Source organism: Chlorocebus sabaeus, chromosome 10 (assembly GCF_047675955.1).
Source record: "Chlorocebus sabaeus isolate Y175 chromosome 10, mChlSab1.0.hap1, whole genome shotgun sequence".
In the NCBI taxonomy this organism is placed as follows: domain Eukaryota; kingdom Metazoa; phylum Chordata; class Mammalia; order Primates; family Cercopithecidae; genus Chlorocebus; species Chlorocebus sabaeus.
This window is the reverse complement of record NC_132913.1, coordinates 95,467,609-95,493,166: the sequence shown is the minus strand read 5'-3', so window position 1 is coordinate 95,493,166 and position 25,558 is coordinate 95,467,609. Positions and strand designations below refer to the sequence as shown.

The 25,558-nt window shown below is 41.5% G+C and overlaps 1 protein-coding gene across 5 annotated transcripts in view; it reads left to right on the top strand.

Annotated features, from left to right (window-relative positions):
- The window catches only part of PLEKHM3 (pleckstrin homology domain containing M3), a 203,323-nt gene that overhangs the window by 37,295 nt on the left and 140,470 nt on the right, over positions 1–25,558 (top strand). For all 5 annotated transcript variants that reach the window (XM_007966037.3, XM_038001652.2, XM_038001653.2 and 2 more), the window contains one exon: positions 11,752–12,687. In XM_007966037.3, the coding sequence (XP_007964228.1) occupies positions 11,752–12,687 (936 nt within the window). The remainder of the gene's footprint in view (positions 1–11,751; positions 12,688–25,558) is intronic.

The window sequence follows — 25,558 nt, the reverse complement described above, 5'->3', positions numbered from 1 at the left end:
TCTGAGTACTTTTTGCTGCATATTGCAGATACTTTGGGGCCCATTTTTTCTCCACTATGGGCTATAAACTCTATTGATAGGATCTGTGTCTGATTGGTTTGGTATCTCCACAGATTCTAGCAAAGTCCTTTGCTGATACAGTCAACAATATTTATGGAGCCAGCCTCTGGTATTCAGGAAGGAGAGAGATATCAAGGTCCCTGTTCTCAGGAGGAGAGAGTTCTTTGAAGGAAATAAAGCAAGAGGTGTGATGGAGAACAATTGAGGGGCTCTTTAACCTGAGTGGTTAAGGGATGGCTTCACTGAGGATAGCACTTTTGAGGTGAAACACTGAGAGAGGCAAATAAGGTAGTGGAACTGGGGAGAGAAGCCCCAGATAGAGAACATGGCAACTCAGAGGCCTCGGAGCTAGAATGTGCTTGGCTTGTTCAAGGGACCTAAGAGAGGATTGTGGCTGGAGTGAGAGAAGGGTTATAAGATGATGTGAGATGAGGTCAGAGCAATAGCCAGAGGCCAGGTCATGTGGACCAGGAAGAAGAGGCATTGTAAGCATATGGAATCTGAAGGAAAAAGACAGTTCAGCCATAAGGGGGTAGGATCAAGCAAATAATTTTTTAATAGACATAGTAAACCTTAGGATATTGGAAGATAGAGGAAAGGAGGTTAGTAGAGAGAGAACTGCAACATATTATAGACGAAGGGATTCTAGAGAAGTAGGAAGGAGCTTGTTAACAGTAGAGGTGGAAGGGTCTGCTATAGCAAGGAAGCAAACATTTCTTCTTTTGATACTAAAAGGCTGAAACGGAAAACATCTATTGAACACTTACATAGTGTCAGGCATTGTCCTAAGAGCTACTTATTTCTTCCTCACAACAGTACACTGAGGTACATACTACTATGATAGCCCCACTTTAAAGATGAGGAAACTGAGACTCAGGTTAAATAATTTGTCAACGGTCACGTAGGCAGTAAGGGCAGAATTGGGAGTTGAACCTAGGCTGGTTGCTCCAGCAACTGTGGCCTTAACCACTAAGCTCTGTGGCACTTCTACAGGACATGGGTTAGTATGATGTTGAAGTGAAGTCAAATATCTTATATATACAAGAGCTCCCTACAGTGCACAGAGAAAGAGACCATGGAATTAGGTGTTTGAGGAAAGTGAAGATGGTATGGAAATACTGTTCTGGGGATTATGTTTCAGAGCCACTGAAATGAATAAAAGAATAGATTATCAGGATTAAAGATATGATAGAAGGTGAGCAATATGAATTTGTGTTTCCTGGGGTTAGCACTTCTATCTCTTGCTCAAGAAAGCTAGACTTAAATAGAGAATATAGATGATGGTGTGATCCAGAATTGGTGATTAAATCAGAGAGGTAAGAGAAAATGAGTTTAAACTACTGACCACAGGATCTTGAGAAGCTAGGAGTCCAGTGAAACAGGGAAGAGGTTGTACGGGGTGAGGTGGAAGAGTTTTGTGATTGAAGGCCCTCGTGAAGATGGAGTGGAAGGCAGGTGAGGTGGACTGAGAAAAATGCCTGTGTAAAGAATGAAGGAGAACCAGGTTGGAATTGATAAGAACTTTATTATGAAGAGTTCTAAAAGGTCTAGGATATTACTGTTGTGGAAGACAGAATTTGTCTCTGGAGTCAAAGAGGGTAAGGAACTGTGTTGTCAAGATCCTAAAACCACAGGGCAAATGCATAACTCACATTATTACCCACCACAGCAACACCCCAGGGTTCTTTCCCACTGAGTCCACATGTGGTCTCAGCATCTTTCTCAGTGCAGAGTTCCAGGAAGTCAATAGCAGTCGATGAAAACTGACTTTTATCTTTGCTTTAGACAGTGCCACGAGGGGTTGTTACTTGAGACCAAGAGTGGGTGGAGCTGACAGTGGGGCAGTGTATAAGAGATGAAGTTTAGTAGTCCCCTGGAATTAGAGTTGGTGGCTAGAGTGGAATTTTGAAACCTAGAGGGTGTAACTAATCTTGGAGAAGTGCACAGCCTTAGAGGAGGGAGTGGGGCTGCTAGGTGGTTGAATGGTTCTCAGGAAGTCTAACCACTTTCTCTCCTGCTCTAGGCTGTCAGTGCAGTGCTGGCAGCACCTGGACCAGAGCCGTTAGGTGAGGTTGAACCAAGTGGCATGGTGTCTGCAAAGCTGGAAACGGGGCCTAAAAGGCAAGAGGAAGTAGCAGTGAATACAGATTGTTGGTATTGGCCATAAGTGAAGACGAGCCAAATCAGAGGAATACCTTTGTTCTGAAGTGATGCTTCTTTTCTTTTATCTTTAGCTAATCAATTATATTGATGGAGGCCTCATGTGGTGGCTCACACCTGTAATTCCAACACTTTGGAAGGCCAAGGCGGTAGGATTGCTTGAGCCCAGGAGTTTGAGACCAGTCTAGGCAACATAGCGAGGCCCTGTCTCTACAAAAATAAAAATAAATTAGTTAGACGTGGTTGGCGCACACCTGAAGTCCTACCTACTCAGGAGGCTGAGGTGGGAGGATCTCTTGAGCCTGGGAGGTTGATGCTTGCCATGAGCCATGAACATGCCACTGCACTTCAGCTTGGTCAACAGAGCAAGACCCTGTCTCAAAAAAAAACCAAAAAATGTTTATAATGATGGAGAAGTCTATATTCGAGTAATTTACCACAACCAAATTGTAAGGACTTTAAGAACTTCTGTCACCTTTGTGTCTCCAACAAAGCTTAGTGCCCTGCTTTGCACGTAGTTGGTGCTCCATAAATGCGGGTCAAATTGCTTTGCTTCCTTGTCTTTGAGCCTATATAACAGTTGTAAATCCTGTTTCCTGACTTCCAGATAATATCATTTATCCTTTCAGCTTACTATAGCCTGGATAGCCTGTAGAGAAACTGAAAAGAAAGATGATCCAGTGAAAGAAGTGTCATAGATCTTCTAAACTTTGACAGAGAAGCAGTCCGGGTGAGCCTGTCTAGGACTCCATCCACTTTCTGCTCTGGCTTCTTTTCACATTTATTAATCTTATTATAATAACTTAAGTGTTTCATTTAAATTTTCCTAGATAATTTTGATTTGGAATATTGGCACCACATGGCTTTTGAGTTCTTTGAAAACATTAAAAGGTTGCACTTTGTCTTTCATTCCAACTATTGCCTGATCTTCAGAATCCTATTCCTGTGGGTTCATTCATTATTCTGACTCAGGCAGTTCAGATTTTCCTGGTAAAGTAGGTTACCTAAACATTTCATTTATTGTGATCTGGAACATTGTATTTTTTAAAAAGGCAAAATTTTATAAAGTAACCAAAATGAAAGCACATTAATAGTCCAATAATTATATATGCTAATATATGTGAACAAACCTAATTATTTAATCTGTATATATTTATAAAAAATGTCTAAAGGGTTCATATCAAACAGTATACAGGCCGGGCACGGTGGCTCACGCCTGTAATCCCAGCACTTTGGGAGGCCGAGGCAGGCGGATCACAAGGTCAGGAGATCGAGACCACGGTGAAATCCCGTCTCTACTAAAAATACAAAAAATTAGCCGGGTGCGGTGGCGGGCACCTGTAGTCCCAGCTACTCGGGAGGCTGAGGCAGGAGAATGGCGTGAACCCGGGAGGCGGAGCTTGCAGTGAGCCGAGATTGCGCCACCGCACTCCAGCCTGGGCGACAGAGCAAGACACCGTCTCAAAAAAAAAAAAAAAAAAAAGTATACAGTCTGGGCAGGAGAATTTTGTGGGTGCTAGGGTGTAGAAGTGGAAACTTTTTTTTTCCTTTTACATTTCTTACTGATTTGGGGAATCATTTTTATTATAAAATTTAATAAATATTTGATGAGCATGAAATAGTATTTGAAGGCAAAAATGACTCTGAGTCATTGGAATGGTATAGACATAGAGCCGTGAAGGTTCAGAGCACAATTGTTTTCAACTAGAAGGGATGAAGAAAGGCTTCAGGAATGGATGAGATTTTATCGTAGCCCTCAAGTATGGGGAGAACTCAGACAAGCAGAGACGAAGGAAGATCTAGGTGGGGGACTGTGGAGAAAATGCATGAAGGTCAGGAGGAGGTGAGCCATGGAAACGGTGATTTGGTCAACTGACAGAAAGATGGTGGAGTTAAGAGGGGCAGCACTGTGTGAGGGGTTTCTGAGGAAATGTATGATGGAGGGATCAGGCTAATATACCCTGAACCCCCTAATTATCTTAACATCCCTAGAAGTGGGACAACCACCTGTGACATACTCTTGCAAAAACAAAACAGATACAAAACCAAAAAGCCGCCAAGAATGAAAACACAAAAAACCTCACTGAACCTTGAGGTTCAAGTAGCAGTTGACAGAAAACGTGGGAAACAGGAACATTGAAGTAATTCTGTGAAGATACACTCAGCCAAATCCAGAATGTGGGAAATTCTGCAGGATAAATGAACCAGCTTCTTCAGGAAATACATGGCATGTAAAAAAAGGAGGAAGAGAGAACTGTTATAGATTTTAAAAAACTTAAAAGACCTGTCAATGAAATCAACATATGAACTCATTCAAACAAACTATCTATATTAAAGAAATATGCCTGGATGTGGTGGCTCATGCCTGTAACCCCAGCACTTTGGGAGGCCGAGGCAGGTGGATCATCTGAGGTCAGGAGTTCGAGACCAGCCTGACCAACATGACGAACCCCCGTCTCTACTAAAAATCCAAAAATTAGCTGGGTGTAGTGGCACACGCCTGTAATCCCAGCTACTTGGGAGGCTGAGACAGAAAAATTGCTTGAACCCGGGAGGTGGAGGTTGCAGTGAGCCGAGATTGTGCCACTGCACTCAAGCCTGGGTGACAGAACGAGATTCCATCTCAAAAAAAGAAAAGAAAAGAAAAGAAATGTTTGGGACAACCTGGGAAAATTAGACACAGACTAGGTATTAGATAAGGAATTATCAGTTTTGTTGGGTGTGAAAAAGTATCGTATATATTTTAAAGATCTTACCTGTTAGACTAGAAATATACCCTGAAGTATTTACAGGTGAAATGAAACTAATGTCTGTGATTTGCTTTCAAACATACCAGCAAGAAAAACAAATAAAAAGCAAGAGTTGGAGAGGGATAGGAGAGATGAAAGAAGAATGGCAGAAAATTGCGATTTTTAAAACTGAACAATGCGTACCTGGCGTTCATCTTACTCTTCTACATGCTTTTCAAGTGTGTTTGAAACTTTCCATAATGAAATGTTTAAGGCCAAGCCAAGGAGTATGGACTTTACTGTGTGGCACCCAGAAACCTGTGAAGAGTGTTAGCCTGAGGAGGGGTGTGAGAGGGACTGTGAGATACCCGTAGAGTTTAGCCTGGCAACAGTGGGTGAAATGGCCAGGAAGGAGGAGGACTCAACCTTGATGAAGGTGGCCATGAGCATGGAAACTTTTTTGAGAACAGATAGAGGAAATAATGGCAAAAGAGAAACTCTTTGGGGTGTTGGCAGTAGAGAAGTGAATCAGGTGCATGACAGGGAAAATTCCCTTCTTCCTCTTCAGTAACTAGCATTTATTGTCCTGAAACCACTGCAGTGGGTACTGTAAGGATGAGGAGAAGGAAAAGGGGATCTTCATTGAGGAGGAACAGAACCAAGTCTTTGTGTTAGCCACAGTAGAAAGCAATGGAGAAATAGTTGTGTTTTGTTTGTTTGTTTGTTTGTTTTGTTTTTCTTTTTCATGAGGAATTTGTCTTGTGGTTTCAGTATGAAATTCACAGGTACAGTGATTTGTTTTGCTCGCCTTTCTCTGTTTTCTTTGGGGAAATGATGATATTCTTTGTCAGTGATCCTATCTGGATCATTTGTGATATTAGATAATTTACTCATTTGCAAAATAAATTATATTACAGTTGACTCTTGAATAACTTGGGTTAGGTGTGGCAATCCCTCATGCCATAAAAAATCCATGTTTGGGCCAGCCGTGGTGGCTCATGCCTGTAATCGCAACACTTTGGGAGGCTGAGGCAGGCAGATCGTGAGGTCGGGAGATCGAGACCATCCTGGTGAACACAGTGAAATCCCGTCTCTACTAAAAATACAAAAAATCAGCCGGGTGTGGTGGCGGGTGCCTGTAGTCCCAGCTACTCAGGAGGCTGAGTCAGGAGAATGGCGTGAACCCGGGAGGCGAAGCTGGCAGTGAGCCGAGATCGCGCCACTGCACTCCAGCCTGGGCAACAGAGCAAGACTCCCTCTCAAAAAAAAAAAAAAAAAATTCCATGTTTAATATTTGACTCCCCCAAAACTTTATTAATAGCCTACTGTTGACCAGAAGCCTTACTGATAACATGAACAGTCAATTAACACACATTTTGTATATGTGTTATATACTGTATTCTTACAATTGAATAAGCCAGAGAAAAGAAAATGTTATTAAGAAAATCAAGCGGGGTGCAATGGCTCATGCCTGTAATCCCAGCACTTTGGGAGGCTGAGGCATGCAGATCAGGAGTTCGAGACCAGCCTGGCCAACATGGTGAAACCCCGTCTCTACTAAAAATGCAAAATTAGCCAGGCGTGGTGGCAGGTACCTGTAATCCCAGCTACTTGGGAGGCTGAGGCAGGAGAATCACTTGAACCCAGGAGGCGGAGGTTGCAGTGAGCCAAGATCATGCCATAGCACTCCAGCCTGCAGGACAAGAGCAAGACTTCATCTCAAAAAAAAAAAAAAAAAAAAGGAAAGAAAAGAAAAGAAAATCAAAGCTGGGCACAGTGGCTCCCACCTATGATCCCAGCACTTTGGCAGGCCAAGGTGGGAGGATTGCTTGAAGCCAGGAGTTTGATACTAGCCTGGGCAACATAGCAAGACTCTGTCTCTACAAAAAATTAAAAAATGGACCAGGTGCGGCAGTGCATACCTGTAGTCCCAGCCACTCTGGAGACTGATCTAGGAGGATTGCTTGAGCTCAAGAGTTCAAGGCTGCAGTGAGCTATGTTTATACCCCTGCTGTCCAGCCTGGGTGACAGAGTGAGACCCCATCTCAAGAAAGAAAGGGAGGGAGGGAGGGAGGAAGGAAGGAAATCACAAACAGGCTGACAGGTGCACCATGGTGGCCATAGCCATCTACATAAAATAAGTAAATAATCAGGATGAGAAAATATATTTACTGTTCATTAAGTGGAAGTAGATTATAAACGTCTTCATCTTCTTCATCTTCATGTTCAGTAGACTGAGGAGGAAGAGAAGGGGCTGCTCTTCCTATCTCAGTGGTAGCAGAGATAGAAGATTTTCCAGGTAAAAGTGGACCTGCACAGTTCAAACCCATGCTCTTCAAGAGTCAACTGTATTCATTTGTGATGATATTCATTTATGAAGTCAAACACTTTCACTTCATTATTATATGGTATTCATTTATCAAATTAGTCATTGTGAGATTTTATTATTTATGAAATTGAATACTTTAAAAGAATATGTGTGGGGTTAAATAAATGAGTTGAAATGGTATAGCCCAGAGAAACAAAAGGTGAACTATGATAAATTAATGAAAACTTAGATTTAAATACATAGCTTCTGATTTGTTAGTTGCAAAAATATTAAAAATAAACTTCAGTCTGGGTGCAGTGGCTCACACCTATAATTGAAGCACTTTGGGAGGCCAAAGTGGGAGGACTGTTTGAAGCCAGGAGTTCAATACCAGTTGGGGCAACATAGTGAGATTCCTTCTCTACAAAGAAATAAAGAAATAAGCCAGGTATCATGATGTGCGCCTATACTCCCAGCTACTTAGGAGGCTGAGGCAGGAGGATTGTTTGAGCCTCTAGGAGTTCAAGGCTGCAGTGAGCTATGATTGTGCCACTGTACTCCAGCCTTGGGGACAGTGTGAGACCCTGTCTCAACTAAATAAATAAACTTCAGATCCAGTAGAAAGAGTTGTTAGAGAAATGGTTCTCTAGCACTTTATGATCAGATATGTAACTTTTATATCACACACAATATATTAATAAGGTATGGTATAAACATGTCCTCCAGAGAGGAATGGATACTGCAGAAAATAGCTTCCTGATCACCTTTGCTATTTTTCTTCTTATTTTTCTTTTTTTTTCTTTTTTCTTTTTCTTTTTTTTTTTTTGAGATGGAGTCTCACTCTGTCGCCCAGGCTGGAGTGCAGTGGCGTGATCTCGGCTCACTGCAACCTCTGCCTCCTGGGTTCAAGGGATTCTCCTGTCTCAGCCTCCTGAGTAGCTGGGATTACAGGTGCACACTACCACACCCAGCTAATTTTTGTATTTTTAGTAGAGATGGGGTTTCTCCATGTTGGACCAGTCTGGTCTCGAACTCCTGACATCACGTGATCCGCCCACCTCAGCCTCCCAAAGTGCTGGTATTACAGGGGTGTGCCAGTGCACCCAGCTGATTCTTATTTTTCAAGAAATTACATGACAAACAGCAACCTATAAGAATACACCATTTCCCCAGCCTGGGCAATATGGTGAAACCCTGTCTCTATTAAAAACATACAAAAATTAGCTAGGTATGCTGGCATATACCTGTATTCTCAGCTGGCTAGGAGGCTGAGGTGAGAGGATTGCTTGAGCCTGGGAGGTCAAGGCTGCAGTGAGTCATGATCATGCCATTGCACTCCAGCCTGAGTGACAGAGTAAGACCCTGTCTCAAAAAAAAAAAAAAAAAGCCATTTCCTAGGATTCTAGGATTCACAGTTTTTTTTTTTCTGTTTCAATTTAATGTACCACTTAAAGAGGGCTGAAGCTGAGTTGGGAGAACAGAGATAGGAAATGTTGCTTAGTTAGTGGGGAAAAAATGTTGGAACCCAGTTCATTTTTTCTTCTTATTCTGCATCTAGAAGGTGAGGGAACCTTGAAAATTCCCTCGCCGGTCTTCTCATTCAGTCCACCCAAGCTGGCACCTGCCACCATACCTTCTATAGTTAGAAAGGAGTGGAGGTTTTAGCCGGGCTTGCTGCTGGTTTGGGCCCAATTAAAGTAGAATTTTTAATTCCTGGGAGCTGTTGTTAAAAGCTCGCAGAGAGATAAGAAGAGGGGAGGAAAATTCCTAGCTAAAAGCAGGAGAGGTGGTTTTTATTTTACTCCGCGGACTCAGCTGAGCCGTCGGGTCACAGTGGGGATGGGGATAGAGGGACACATAGTTTTAAGTCTTATTATGGAAAAGATTGAACTATCATCAGTGCTTGATGGAAATGAGACCAGGAGAGGTGGCAGCCGTGTCGCTAACAGCACTGCCTCCCTTATTGCATTATCAGAAGAAAAAGATAACCTGCAAATAGGCATCCATTATCTCTTTCTACAAAGGGATTAGTGTGGGTTGCAAGAAATTAATGGCTTTTGAGTTACCACAGAAATACTAATGAATGTCAGGACCAGAGATGTAAAGCAGGTAAAACTGGCTTTTCTCAGCCTCATTTCTCTCCTTTTCTCTTTTGGTTTGCTATTTTAAGATCTAGACCTATATTATTCTTTTTTTCTTTAGCCAAAAGCAGAAATCTTTAGCCAAAAGCAGAAATCATACCCTTTGGCAGTATGATTTATCTTTTCAAGGGAATGACTCAATTAGTTTATGACTGTCTCCAATGTGTGTCGGCAAAGAGATTGAGAAACATTTCAGAAATTAAAATCTCTACCAGGGAGGACATGATTGACATCTCTTACATGGATGTCATCTTATCTTTTCTTTTCTTTTCTTTTTTCTTTTCTTTTCTTTCTCTCTCTCTTTCTTTCTTTCTCTCTCTCTTTCTTTCTTTCTCTCCTCCTCTCCTCCTCTCCTCCTCTTCTCCTCTTCTCCCCCCTCCTCTTCTCCTCTTCTCCCCCCTCCTCTCCCCTCCTCTCCCCTCCTCCCCCCTCCCCTCCTCTCCCCTCCTCTCCCCCTCCCTCCTCCTCCCCTCCCCCCCCTCCTTTGAGACAGAGTTTCACTTTTGTTGCCCACACTGGAGTGCAATGGCATGATCTCGGCTCACTGCAACCTTTGCCTCCTGGGTTCAAGTGATTCTCCTGCCTCAGCCTCCTGAGTAGCTGGGATTACAGGCGCATGCTACCATGCCTGGCTAATTTTTGTATTTTTAGTAGAGATGAGTTTCACCATATTGGCCAGGCTGGTCTCGAACTCCTGACCTCAGGTGATCCACCCGCCTCGGCTTCCCAAAGTGCTGGGATTACAGGCGTGAGCCACTGTGCCTGGCCGGATGTCATTTTCATGTCTGATAAGAATGTCAGGAAATCTCTGAAATGATAGTCCCCTTTTATTAAGTACTAAACTAGTATATATTGCGCTAATCATTGATTACGGATGGCATGACTAGTAAAACAGTGGGAAAGGGAGAAAAGAAGATAGGAGGGGAATTATACCTACTATGTGCTGAGCATTGTGCTAGGTGCTTTATTTCTAATTCAACAAGTACTTATTAAGCACCCACTATGTACAAGGCAATGTTCAGTGTGCTGTGGTCTAAGAATGATAAGAGAGACCTTACCCTTGCCCTCAGTGGAACTGATTGTCTAGCAGGAAAGACAGTCTTAAAAAAAATTTAAGACTTATTTTATTTGTTCAGACATGTAAATAAGCTATTATAATATAGCCTGAGCTAAGAGCCCATGATAGAAGAATAATGTGATACCTGATACTGACTCAGGCATGCATGCACGTGTGTAGGCGAGGTTGGGAGAATCAGGACAGACTCTTTTTCTGAAAGAGGGTAAGTGTGCAGTTGCTGATTGAAGCCTTTGGAAGGAGCATTGCAAGCTCAGGGGATAGCATAAGCACAGTCAGGCTCAGAGAGAAAACTGCCATCTAAGCAGAGACCTAAAAAGTGAGCTAGTCGGGTCAAGCTTGGATCTCTGGTTTCCAGACAGAAGGCCCATGAACTGGCCTTGAGGGCTGCTGAAGGTATCTGAGAAATGAGAGTTGGTGAGCAGCACATTTTATGCTCTCTCCTATTCATTGGCCCTTCCTCGCTTTACCAACCTGAGAAAAGATAAGAGTATTAGCAGAGAGTTAGGTCCAGTGGCAGAAGGCACGTTCTCTCTTGTGTATTTGGTACTGTTAGGTTGGTGCAAAAGTAATTGCGGTTTTTACCATTAAAAGTAATGGTAGAAATAGACTGTTAATAGACTGATAGACTGTTAATAGTCTATTACCTAGAAAACATGGAACCCTGGCAAAGTGTGATTGATTCCTAGATTCACAAGGCATAGCTAGTCACAGTCGTTCCAGTATTTCGGTTTTCCACACAGACCTCTGCATCTCACATTGATGTTGCACACTCCATTGGTGTTGCACGTTCCATGCCCCATACTTATTCTCGTACGTGTGATTCCACCCTAGTTCTAGTTTTTATTTTTATTTTATTTTTAAGACAGAGTCTCGCTGTGTCTCTCAGGCTGGAGTGCATTGGCATGATTACAGTGGCTACAGGCATGTGCCACATGCCCAGCTAAGTTTTTAATTGTTTATAGTGATGGGCTCTCACTATTTTGCCTAGGTTGGTCTTGAACTCCTGTGCTCACACAATCCCTCCCACCTTGGCCTCCCAAAATGCTGGGATTAGAAGTGTGCACCATCACACCCAGCCTCCTAATTAAAGTTTTTAGACTCAAGATTTCCCCAGCTATTTCTTGCCAATTAGGTACCATCTTGGGATTCTGCTACTTTTACTTTGTTTAATTTGAACCAGAAGACTGTCAGTCCCTGATCTGTGTGGTTTCTTGTGCCTGCCTTCTTATAACTAACTAATTCTAATTCGTACTTTGCCTCTCTTTTTCTTTCTAGAACACAAGCAGACATTCCCAAACATTCTAAAGAAGGGTTACCTGGAGATTAGAAAGGACCATGACAGTTACTGGCAAAGCTGTTATGCAGAACTTTCACCTTACAACTTATACTTCTACAGCCTCGACAGCAGTGGGAATCAAAACCTCTATGCCACGTACCAGCTTTCACACTTCCAGAGCATATCTGTTTTAGGCAACCTGGAGGCCAGGATGGTGGATACTGTTTTGTATGACAATACTCAGCTACAGCTAAAGGCAGAGTCACCATGGGAGGCTTTGGACTGGGGGCAGAAGCTTTGGGAAGTCGTGCATGCTGCTGTGCCTGGTTACATGGGGCGGCAGAATGAGCTGACAATCTCACCAGGGCTTGGCCATCATAATGACTATACACAGTATCATTGTTTCCAGAAGAAAGCCAGTGGGCTGCTGCCACCGTCCCCTGTGCTAGATAGCCCCAAACAGTACCAAAACATCCTCAAATCAGGGACTCTCTACAGGCTGACTGTCCAAAACAACTGGAAGGCATTTACGTTTGTGCTGAGCAGGGCCTACCTTATGGCTTTTCAGCCCGGCAAGCTAGACGAGGATCCACTGTTGAGCTACAATGTGGATGTGTGTCTAGCTGTCCAGATGGACAACCTGGATGGCTGCGACTCTTGCTTTCAAGTCATTTTCCCCCAGGATGTCCTTCGCCTCCGAGCTGAGACCCGACAGAGAGCTCAGGAATGGATGGAGGCTCTGAAGACAGCTGCCAATGCGGCCAGAAGTTCAGAGCAAAACCTGCAAGTCACACTGAGGAACAAACCCAAGGATCAGATGGGTGGGCATGAACTCAGGAAGAATAAACGCCAATCTGTGACTACCAGCTTCCTGAGCATTTTGACGACTTTGTCTTTGGAACGAGGACTCACTGCTCAGAGTTTCAAATGTGCAGGTATGAAGCAGATTTTCAGCCTAAAGCTCATTAAAGAACAATCCTGAACCCCACAATTGGAATTCACTTTAAAAATCCCCTTAAAAGGCTAGTCACAGCCACTTCCTGTTTATAAAAAGCATCTCTCCTCGCGGAGCTTACTATGTTAAAGCATCCGTCCATCCTTATCCCATGCTGTTGAAGTAAATAGAAGCAGCTATGATAAACCCCGTTGAATCAAAATGACTTGGCTAGAGCCTAACGAGACTAGAATTTAGGCTTCCTGAGTCGGACGTGATTCTATTCGCTCTGCCTTCTTGAATAAAGGTCACTGTGAATATGCATGTCACAAATTGTCTCATAAGAGACATTCAAGTCCAAAGCTGACTACTAAAACTCCTTAGGCAAGGAAAATGGCCACAGTCAGTAACTGTCATTGATCTTGACCTTGTCAAATCCTCTTAAGGTGAAATCTAGAAAATCAGTCTTGACAGAAAATGTGGGGGTGGCTAAAAGCAGGGTAGATGATGATTCAGCAGATGACCGCTGAGTCACTACAGGCTTATGCCCATCATGGGAAGCCCAGGGCTTCTGGAACTGCTATGTAAGGATGAGATGCAAAGAGGAGTTTGAGGTCAACAATCTTATTTTGTAAAAGCTTATTACTGCATCTTTCGTCTACTGCCCATTCTTCCACCTTTCCTAAAACAGTAAAATTACCAAAAAAAAAAAAAAAAATTGTGCCAGGCACGGTGGCTTACGCCTGAAATCTCAGCACTTTGGGAGGCCGAGGCAGGTGGATCACTTGAGGTCAGGAGTTTGAGGCAGCCTGGCCAACATGGTGAAACCCCGTCTCTACTAAAAGTGCAAAAATTCACCAGGCATGGTGGCGAGTGCTTGTAATCTCAGCTATTCAGGAGGCTGAGGCAGGAGAATCGCTTGAGCCCAGGAGGCAGAGGTTGCAGTGAGCTAAGACAGATCACACCACTGTGCTCTAGCCTGGGCGACAGAGTAAGACTCCATCTCAAAAAAAAAAAAAAAAAAAAAATGGTTTTAAAACTTCACTGAACCCAATCTAGATATCTGTTATAAACTAAATCAAATTATTTTCCTTTCATTAAACCCCAGTTTGTGACATTAAATTTACCATGAGAATGGCTTTAAATGGAAACCTGATTTGGAAGGTTTTAATTCAAGTCTATTAGATTTAAGTATGTTGTTTAAAAGTGATCAAGAAGCTCACCACCAGCCAAAACCACATTTAAAATTTTGTCCTTGCTCCTGCATTGTAAAAAGCCAAATAGGGGTGGCACATTGAAAACCCACGTTTTGAACTTAGGTTAGTTATGATGCTGGTCTTTTCTGTTGGAAAATAAATTACCCAAAGTGAGGATTGAGTGAATCATCCTTGCTTTGACTCGAGGACCTCAGTGACTGTGGACCAGAAACTTGCGGGGTGGGATTGGAGAGACCAGAAACACTGAGCCAGTTAAGAAGCTCTACTAGACCTGGCGTGGTGGCTCATGCCTGTAATCCCAGCACTTTGGGAGGCCGAGACGAGCAGATCACAAGGTCAGGAGTTTGAGACAAGCCTGGCCAATATAGTGAAACCCCATCTCTACTAAAAATACAAAATTAGCCGGGTGTGGTGGTGGGCACCTGTAATCCCAGCTACTCAGGAGGCTGAGGCAGGAGAATCACTTGAACCTGGGAGGTGGAGGTTGCAGTGAACCGAGATTATACCACTGCACTCCAGCCTGGGCAACAGAGTGAGACTCCGTCTCAAAAAAAAAAAAGAAAAAAGAAGAAGAAAGAAGCTCTACTAGTTTATATAGATGTATCTGTAGGTATGAAAGACCTGTGTTAAGTCACCCAGATACTTTTGGAAAATGGTTTTGAAATAAGGAGATACTAGTTTTAGCAGTTTTTTAAAAAATAGAAATTACTGACATTTCAGTGTTTTATACTTGTATATATATTTTTAAGTTCAGGCATTCAATAATAATTTACTAAGTGCTTACTCTGGACATCCTGGAATTATGATACACTTCCGTGGCTTTAGATTACAGATGTGGTCAGCAAATCTGTTGTGTTATTGGAGTAAGGAAGAGCAGCTCAGCTTAGTTCTCAAGATGTGGAGATTGGAGTAATTGAATCAAGAAACTTTCTAGTGCAAGAGGGAAGAAAAGCCTCAGGTATTTCACAAGAGGTATTGCCTAATTCACCTCCCTCTCAGAAGTGTGCCTTCTGATGGAGTGTGCACTGCCCATGCTCTGCACTGCATTCATAGCATTCCTGACACTCAAGAGGAAGGAGAAATGTAGGTAGAAGGTGCCATTCAGCAAGCTCATCGCATCTGGTAACTGGAGAAATGAAATCAGGAAAAAAAGAAAAGTGAGCAAAAGGGGGAGAAGGCAGCTGAGTAGAAAAGAACAGGAAACATATTATATAATGGGCAGGAATAGAAATTTCTGGCAGCTGCCTTAGGTTCCATACGATAGGATGCTTCCCTTGGCTGTCTAGATTTTGTGCTCACTAAATTTGGCTTGTGGAGGATAGGTTGGATAAGGGTAGTAGTAGGGAATCAGGGGAGGAAGGCAGTCTAAAATTCATTTGCACTGCTCGACTTTTAACTTTGTGCTTTGGTTCGGAGTTCTGATAAATGGGGCAGAGAGAGACAGATTTCTAATTTGGGACAGGGAGAAGTCGGTCTTAATTTGTATAGTATGGCACATTCCAAAAAAAAAAGGAAAGAAAGAAAAGCTGTTCCATTTATATACCCCTTCTTCCCTCAGAAAGTGCTATATTCAGTGTGATACTTGTGGTTTACCAGGTTGTTTTTGTACCAGCACTTGAACTCTGGTTTTTTTTCTTTCTTTCTTTCTTTCTTTCTTTCTTTCTTTCTTTCTTTCTTTCTTTCTTTCTTTCTTTCTTTCTTTCTTTCTTTCTTTTCTTTCTCTTTCTTTCTTTCTTTCTTTCTTTCTTTCTTTCTTTCTTTCTTTCTTTCTTTCTTTTTCTTTCTTTCTTTCTTTCTTTCTTTCTTTCTTTCTTTCTTTCTTTCTTTCTTTCTTTCTTTCTTTCTTTCTTTCTTTCTTTCTTTTTTTGAGATGGAGTTTCGGTCTCGTTGCCCAGGTGGAGTGCCATGGTACAATCTCAGCTCACTGCAACCTCCGCCTCCCGGGTTCAAATGATTCTCCTGCCTCAGCCTCCCGAGTAGCTGAGATTACAGGCATGTGCCACCACACCTGGCTAATTTTGTACTTTTAGTAGAGATGGGGTTTCTCTTTGTTGGTCAGGCTGGTCTCGAACTCCCGACCTCAGGTGATCTGCCCGCCTTGGCCTCCCAAAGTGCTGGGATTATAGGTGTGAGCCACCGCCTGTGCCCGGCTGAACTGTGATTTTCTACGTAAGAATACTTTATTTCCTGATCTCCTGTAGGGGGCAGAGTCTCAAAAGAAAAAGGCAAAAACCTGTTAAGCAAACTTCTAAATGTTTTTTAAATTACCTGGGAGACTGTTCATTATATCAGAGATTATTATAGCAGATGGAACGTTAAAAATTGATCTGTGTTTCTCACAAACACAGTTAATCTAAACCAGCTGCTTCTTCCTTTTGTACCTATGTCTTCTAACTTTGCATCCTCATAAAAACACACCTTCAGTGAAAAAGCCGATAGCATAGCATGTTGATCTTCCAAAATGCCAAAATCTTCAGCACATTGTTTTTGATGAATTTTGGCTTTATGTACTATTTTAAGGAGAGGCATATTCACTGTATGTCGTGGTTTTAGTGTGCCCCTTTATACTATAAGTTTTTATGTCTACTTAGTTCTTCCCCCTTTAAATAGTTTGGATGAATAAACTTTTAAAGTGGAAGATTGCACAGAGTAGCTCTTTATTATGATGTCATTTACTTGCTATTCAGGGGAGCCACAAATGTTGGCTTTTAAATCTACAAAATAGTGCAATTGGCCTTATTTCATTAAATTCTTTCTGTAAGTGAAGAATTTTCTATATCCTTTAAAACTTAAACAGCCCCTGCAGAAAAAAATGGACCATGGTTATCCAAAAACGCCTGAGGTTATGGTTTTAAAAATATATGCTGATACATAACTGTGTATGTTTTAAATGTGTACTTGATTTTTGATAGTTGTATCTGATCATGCGTGACTGTTCCATGGCTTCCTCTGCAGCTCCAGGGTTGCACTGAGCTTAGGAAGCCCCAGCCATAGTGGTCTTCTTTTTTTTTTTTTTTTTTTTTTGAGACAGAGTCTTGCCCTGTTACCCAGGCTGGAATGCAGTGGTGTGATCTTGGCTCACTGCAACCTCCGCCTCCCGGGTTCAAGTGATTCTCCTGCCTCATCCTTCCTTGTAGCTGGGATTACAGGCATGTGCCACCATGCCCGGCTAATTTTTGTATTTTTAGTAGAGACGGGGTTTCACCATGTTGGTCAGGCTGGTCTCGAACTCCTGACCTCGTGACCCGCCCCCGCCCCCCCCCCCCCCCCGCTGGCCTCCCAAAGTGCTGGGGTGACAGGCGTAAGCCACTGCGCCCGGCCTCATAGTGGTCTTCTTGCTGTTCCTGGAACCTACTATTATCATGCCTACCTCTAGGACCCTTACACTTGCTAGTTTTACTTCTTGAAATTTGAAAACTTAGTTATTTCATTCATTATATTATTTGTTGTGTGCCCAGAAACTTGGAAGCACCTAGATGGGTCAGTGCTGCAGGAAAGCCAACATGGTCCTTGCCTTCATGAAATTTGCAGTCCACTAGGGAAGACAAGATATGAATCAAATAATCACATCAGTGAATGTCAAAAGGCAGCTGTGACAATTGCTACAGATGTGAGGCCATGCATTGGGTTAGAGAACTCTCAGAGATGGTGCCAGGTAGAACTATGTGAAATTGCAGATTTTCAGTCATTTTTGACCTATAAAAATAAAGACAGTTCAGATTACATTTAATGTTTGACCCTGAAGTCACAGAAGGTTCTTGAGCAGAGAAGCACATGATGGGAATGGTATTTAGGAACAGTTAATTTGGTGGTACAGCTTTTCAGGGACACTTCTGTAGCAGCAAATGAGGCATGCTTCTTCAGTGAAATTACTGGTTGAGGTTTAAAATTATATTTGGCAGTGAGGAATCTGTGCTGTTATAATATTAATGCTAAAACAAATGACTATACAGCTTATTAAAGTCTTTATGAATTATGTACCTGTATGTGATTCTGAATTAGGCTATTCACAAAATGCTCCGAAATTAGATTAAGGCAATAGCTCTGTTTTTTTTTTTTTAGTTAAAAAAAAGTTTTAATTGACACAATATACATCTTTATGGGGTACACAGTGATATTGCAATACATATATATAGTGATCAGATCAGGGTAATTAGCATATCCATCATCTCAAACATTTATCATTTCTTTATGTTGGAAACATTCAGTATCTCCCTTCTAGGTATTTGAAACTACATATTATTGTTAACTATAGTCATCCTACAGTGCTACTGAACACTAGAACTTGTTCCTCCTATCTAAGCAGCTCTATTTTCTTTAGGAATTTGACATTTGTACCTACCTATTTGCACTTAATAGATACATGGTTTTCTTGGCACTAGCACACACAGATATTTTTCCTAAAATTTCCCAGCAATCAAGAAACCTAGCAATTGATTACTATAATAAAAGGGCCCAGGGACTTGTTTCTGAGTGTGACAAGAGATGCAAAGCTCACCTTTGGAAGTGTTCTCTGTTTGACTGGTTTGTAATCTGGAGATGAGATTGGATGGCCCACTGTAGGGCAGTGTTCCCAATTCTGAACCGAATTTGAACATGTTAACAGCAAAGACAGCAAGAAAAACAGTGAGCCTGGGAGATCCCCTACACCATTTTCACTGTGTCAGGTTTTATGGTTTTACTCCTTGGCTGCTGTTTAACCTCTTGGGACTGCTGTTGGTAATTACATCTCTCTGGCATTAAGAGCTTTTTTGCTTTCCTTTTTTTCCCTCCAACCCTTGGGAGGGGTAAACCCAAGAGGTGGTGGGGAGAAGTTTTGCTGTGAATTCTTCAGCCATTTAGTGCAAATTCCTGTAATTGCCGGCATTGTGTCTTCTCTGAATGGCACATAATACAGCAGAAGCCATTCCTAATTGAGACCTTACAGGAGGTACAAATCCCCTCTTTGTTCAGGCTGACAAATTAGTGCCAGAAAGTGGCAGGGTCTGAGTGGGAATCAAAGGCAAGAAACACAAAGATGGAACTTAAGGCTACAGTAATAACCCTCTCTTGTCCTGAAGGGAAAAAAGTAATGACCAATGAAAAATGAAGTTTTTTTTGTTATAAATTCCCTTGACATGACAGCACCTCGGGGCTGCTCTATTTATTTAGCAAAAGTGATTAAATAGTAATACAACAGGGCTGTCCATTGTTTCCCTGGGTGCCCCCCCTTCACAGACCCCTGCTGCCTGGGCTAATTGATTGACAATGAACCTCTGATAAAGAAGTATGTTGTTAGGACCTGGGGTAGGAGGTGTGGGGGCATTTTCCTCCTCTTTGTGTGTTTGAGAGAGAGAGAGAGAGAGAGTTTCATTTTTGTTTGAACTGCTCTCTAGTTTTTCTTTGCCCCACCCCACCCCCTCTTTCCCTTCTTCTCTCTTCTCTCCCCTGCCTTATTTTCCTCCCTGCTTTTTTCCCCCCAAAGCTTTTCAGCGGTTGCTCCCAGCTAACATTCACAAACAGGTAGAGGGCAACTAGAATTGTAGGGCAGGCTTTCGATGAGTTTATCTTCGTAGCTAACTTCCTCTCCCTGTACTCTGTTTCAGCCTGAACAGCAGTATGAGAAGAAAGAAAAAGAGAAGGGGGCTGATTATTGGTGCTTTAAGGCCAGAAAAGTTGTGCTTTTTAGTTTTTTATTTGTGGGAACGGATGTCTGAAACTAGACTTTGCACTAAGATTTTGTCTTAAATTCCTTGCTCAACTTTAGAAAAAATCTATGTACTAATAACATTTATATGCTTAGTAGGGGGAGTTGTGGAATAAGAAATAAAAACTCAAATTTTTAGCCTCCCCTTAGTAACCAAGAAGCCAAGATTAATTCTTCGAGGATAAAATCTGGCTGCTTTTGGTGTAACTTAGTCCTCCAAGGATGCTGTAAGTTGTGGGAAGATGACCAAAGGCTTCTAGGCAGATAATTAATAGCTCCTAGTTATATATGCTCATCTAGCTAAGCTGAAACTAAATCCCTAATTTAACTCTGTTACAGCTAAAAAAACAAATCATTTCAAGCTCCTATGAAAGCAAAATATATTGAACAAACATTATCGACCTTGCTAATACCACATGGCATTTCATATGATAAATGAGGGTGTATTTCTGGCAAAGGCCTGTTTTATGGCATCATTTCAACATAAAGGATACCTTTACCCTAGCAATACAAGCATCCTTGATAGAAAGTATGGGGTGGTTAATTACTCATTAAATGGCTGCCAGTCTGGAAGTAAGCAGTATTTCTGGTTTGGACCTTGTTAGTTACTTATTGGCTTCTGGGTAAATCATGTAGAATAGCAATTCTTCAGAAAAAGGGAAATTGAATTTGGGAACTTCTTATGCATGTGAGTCTAGGTGAAGAAAGATCTGTTGGTTTCTAAGTGCCCAGAAGGGTTATTGTGTATTATGCTCTTGAAAAACAAGAAGTTCTAGGGTAGCCAAAATCTGTTTTCATTCCCATGTGAAAAATTAGGGGGTCCTTTAGTAGCCAAAGTGCCAGATCTTCTAAGGAAATGAGAGGTAGAAATAAGGAAATTGACTTTCCTTGATATCTCCAATTATTATCTTTACTACTATTTTCAAATTTGTCTCCCACTTAGAAGTAATAAGGTGAAGATTTATTAGAGTTAGGGAATAGGTATGTAGCTAATTGGGGGAGGAAAAGACAACAAAGGAAGAGTCAGATATGCCCCTCCCCCAAACATATAAACAGCTTTGATACATGAGAAATGTTTAGTGCATTGTTGCTTCTTATGTTGTATTGTCTAAGTCATTTTCTTATTGAGTGTTTTGGATTGTTGTCTCCCAGAGGAGAAATCTGTAGGTATTTATGTGCGATAAAGGGCTAAATTTTATTTTTCCAACTTTGAATATAACCGTGGAGGGGTTGCTTATAAGTAAAATCCTTAAGTGAAGTTTTAGTTGGGGGTTTTCAAACCCCTCTGGTGTGCTACACCCACTCTGACAGGCACCTTGGGATATGCAAATAAGAATGAGGTGAAGATTGTGCTCTTCAAATACTTACAGAAACACCCAGCCCCGCAAGGCTATGGAGGGCTTGAAGGGGGTGAGCTGAAGAATGGGACAGGGTGACCAAGGGTCAAGCCATCATGGCCAGTGGCTTGGAGACCATTACATCCTTGTCTCTGCTTATGTCAGGGAATCTGTACTAGAGAATTTGAAAGCTAAAGAGCTAAAGTGGCCCCCCCGGCCCCAACTCCGCTTTAAACTTTGTCCTTAGTTCCCACAGAATTTAACTCGGGGAAAATCTCCTTGGCTTTCGCTACCATCTGTCAAAGATAAAACTTTCTGTTGTGTGTTCATGATGTAGTAGGTGCTCTGGGAGATATAAGAGGAAGTGTAGTTGTGGTCTGTAACTCCCAAGACTTTATAGTCTGAGGGCACACAACAGAAATTGAGGAATACTGAATAAGTAGGTCAGGTCTGTGCTGTATAGCACTTAGTGTTCAGAAAAGCATTTGGCAAAGCCCTCAAAACAACACACATACTACAATCTCTGTTAACTTGGGTTATCAGAGATTGTAGTATGTGTGTTGTTTTGTGAATAATTGGCAGTTTTACTCAACGATTGTTGTCTAATGGTTCCCTCTTAGTCTAGAAGTTTGTCAGTAAAGGTACACAATAATAATGAGAAGCAGCACAATTTAGTAATTAAGAGCAAGGATTCTGGAGCCAGACTGCTTGGGTTTCCAGTTCTGCTCACGAGCTCTGTGATCCTAGGTAAACTGCTTAACCTCTCTGTACCTCCACTGTTTCATCAGATGTAAGAAAATAATCACATCTGCCTTATTAGTCTGTAGTGAGAATAAATTGAGTTAAAGGACTTAGAATGGTGCCTGGCACATAGTAAGTGTCGTATAAGGCTAGCTGTTATTATTAGGTTTGTGCAAAAGTAATTGTGGTTCTTGCCCTTACTTTTAATGGCAAAAGCCACAATAACTTTTGCACCAACCTAATGGTATCTGCTCACTTACCACTATAATTACGTGGATAAAGATACCATGGGCATACTTATCAAATTTGCAGCTATCACAAAACTAGTTTGGAGAGCTAATATGTTGAATGACAGAATTGAGATTCTGAAATGTAAGCTAGAGGATGGATCAAAACAAACAAGATGAGATTTAGTAGGGAGAAATAGTCCTCTATTTATATTCAGAAAATTAACCACAAAGATAGAAGGTAGAGAAAATGAGCTAACAGCAGCCCATGTGGGCATACAAATGAGGCAGCTGTGAAGCCAGCATTTATGTTGCATAGCTACATGAAAACCTTTTACAAGACTGGTGCAGTAGCTCACACCAATAATCTCAGCACTTTGGGAGGCTGAAGTGGGAGGATTGCTTAAGGCCAGGAGTTTGAGACCAGCCTGAGCAACATAGCAAGACCCTGTCTCCACCAAAAAAAAAAAAAAAAAAAAAATAGCCCAGCCTGGTGGCTGATGCCTGTAGTCCCAGCTATGCAGGAGACTGAGGTAAAAGGATTGCTTGAGCCCAGGAGTTCTAGGCTGCAATGAGCTATGAACATGACACTGCTCTTCAGCCTGGGTGACAGAGTGAGATCCTGTCTAAAAAAAAAGAAAAAAAAGAAAAGTTTTTACAAAACCGGTCCAGAAAGAAGAGATAATATTCTCACTGCACTCTGCCCTGGCCAGATCATATCTGGAAACTTCAGTTATGTATGCTGTACTTTAAGAATACACATCCTAGGCCGGGTGCGGTGGTTCACGCCTATAATCCCAGCACTTTGGGAGGCCGAGGCAGGTGGATCACGAGGTAAGGAGATCGAGACCAACCTGGCTAACACAGTGAAACCCCGTCTCTACTAAACATAAAAAAAATTAGCTGGGCATGGTGGCGGGCACCTGTAGTCCCAGCGACTCAGAAGGCTGAGGTAGGAGAATCTCTTGAACCCAGGAAGTGGAGGTTGCAGTGAGCCAGGATCATGCCATTGCACTCCAGCAGCCTGGGCGACAGAGCAAGACTCTGTGTCAAAAAACAAAAACAAAACAAAACGAAACAAAAAACCACACACATCCACATCTATTGATGTGTGGTAGTGAAGGAACTAAAAGCCATAGCTTGCAAATGAATGTAACCTCGAATAGGGAAGACACAAGTATTATCCCCTCATATTTGAAGGCTGTCACTTAGAGGAGAAAAGAGGGTTATTATGTGTAATCCCATTGGGCCAAGGTAACAAAAATATCCAGAGTGGATTGGATTTTTTTCTTATTTAAGAAAACTTGATGGCCATGAGTGGGTGAAAATGAGTAGAATGGCAAGAGGCCTGGAATTTTGACCTCAAGACAAGTCATTTAACTTGTCTGATCTAGAGTTTTCTCCTCTGCAAGACAGAGATTTATTCATTTAGCCTTTCTGCAAATGTTTATGGAAGCCTTACTATGTGCTGAGCACTGTGCTTTCTGCAGAGTGAACAAGGCAATCAGTCTCATTTTGTGTCCTTACAAAATTTGAAAACTGGAAGCCAGACAAATAAATAAGTAATTATAACACACAGTTGAACTCAAAGATGTTAGACTTTCCTTCCAACTCTTCCACCTCTGTCTGGCATATTTTAGAGGGACCGACTTTGGTCTGTGTGGTTCCTTTTATCTCTCATTTTGTGATCCTTTGAATGTCTATAGAGGGTTAGAGAAAATGAGATTAATGTGGTCCTTCGTTTAAACCTTATTTAATAAGGAATACCTTTTTCCTCTGGGGAAGAGAACTTAAACTATTAGAAATATCAATTGACTAAGGAGACAGGACATAGGAATTCTTTTCCTGGCTCTGATGTCTATCATTAAATAAATTACTTTTTGCAGTCTAAGTTTCTAGGCCAGGAAATAATTTTAAATAAAAATAAATGTATAAGAAGAATATGAATACATATTAAAGTAGTAATGCAAGTCTATGGAAGAAGAATGTTATATAATTTGTGTTTTAAACTATTTCATATCCTAAAATTCAAAGAGATTTGGATTTGATCACATTATATAAGTAGGCCCTTTGATTTTATAGGATATAAATTTGCTTTTTTGATTTATTCCTGGTATTCTCATCATAGAAGTCACATGTTGGTCTTTGATATGTTTCAGAAGAATAAAATCATTTTGAATTTCAGAAGATACAGATCTTTTGATGGACCTTCCTGAACTTCATAGGCCATAGCTGTGCTGTCGTTTTTTTTTTTTTTTTTTAAGCCGTTCATTTCTCGTAGTCTTTGTTGCTATACTTTGGTCTGGAAAGTTCTTGTCCCTTTTTGTAGCTTCCTTTTTGGTTAACATTGTTCTCATCATGTGTTCATTTCCGGCGTAACTTCTAAAGAGAGTGTTAATGTACCATTGGATTCCACATTGACTTCAAAGTTTTTATTTACTGACCTTTCACTGGGAGAGAAACTGGTGTAGGTACAGTTTTAAGATAGACTTGGGTAGGTTAAGATTCTCCTTAATTTCTAGCTAAGTTCCTTGAAAAACTAAGCTTTTCATGGACCTAAGAATAAAAGCCTGAGAGGTTTTCTAAAATCTATTATAGTCCCTAAAGACAGAAACCTGCTTAAGTGAAAAACTTGCCATTTTAAAATATATCACTAGGTAAAGAAATCTGGTAATATAGCAGTACCAATTTATTTGTTGCATTAATATTTTCATCTAATCATTTATACATTCAGCAAACTTGGACCACACACAGTCCCAGAAATTGAGGTGTAGGGGTAAAGTACAGGTTAATTTTGCAGTAGGATAGATGCCTGTATGTATGCCTATCCATCTTTATACCCTGAAATATGTTAACATAGAAAAGTTTTAATTAAATTACATTAATAAAAAACCAAAGAGCGTGAAACTCCTTCCCTTTTTTCAGGTGAAAAATGGAGCAAGCCTGAAAAGCAGTGAGATCAGGAGGACAGCTGATGTTTGACCATGTTGATTATGGTTCTGGATTGTACTTTGTTGAAGACTTCTGGGTGTGAAAAATCTTTTACACCCCTAAAGACATTTTTGCAAGACTTTATTGACTGCCCTCCCCTCCACCCCTAATTCTAATGCTCCAGATATAATCGAACATTTATCCTTTGCAACCTCCCTTCCTCCACTCTAGCGGACTCCTGTCATGGGCCTATGACTTTGTGTTTTACTTTTGTGAGGACAGGGCCCCAGCACCAGTGTATCTACCCCAGGATCTCTCAAAGTGTGATATGAGTACCATTTACATTAGAATCATGAGTGTGATTTGAGTAGGGATAACTGGACCCTTCCCGAGACCTGTTGAAATCAAAATCTCTGGGATTTTTTTAACAAGCTTTCCTATTGATTTGTGTACATACAAAGTTTGAGAAACAATGGTTTGGCCTATAGGATGTTCCTTTTTTTCTTTCTTTCTTTTTTTTTTTTTTTTTTTTTGAGACACCATTGTACTCTGTCACCGAGGCTGGAGTGCAATGGTGCAATCTCGGCTCACTGCAACCTCCACCTCCTGGGTTCAAGTGATGCTCCTGCCTCATCCTCCTGAGTAGCTGGGACTACAGGCACGTGCCACCATGCCCAGCTAATTTTTGTGTTTTTAGTAGAGACAGGGTTTCACCATATTGGCCAGGCTGGTC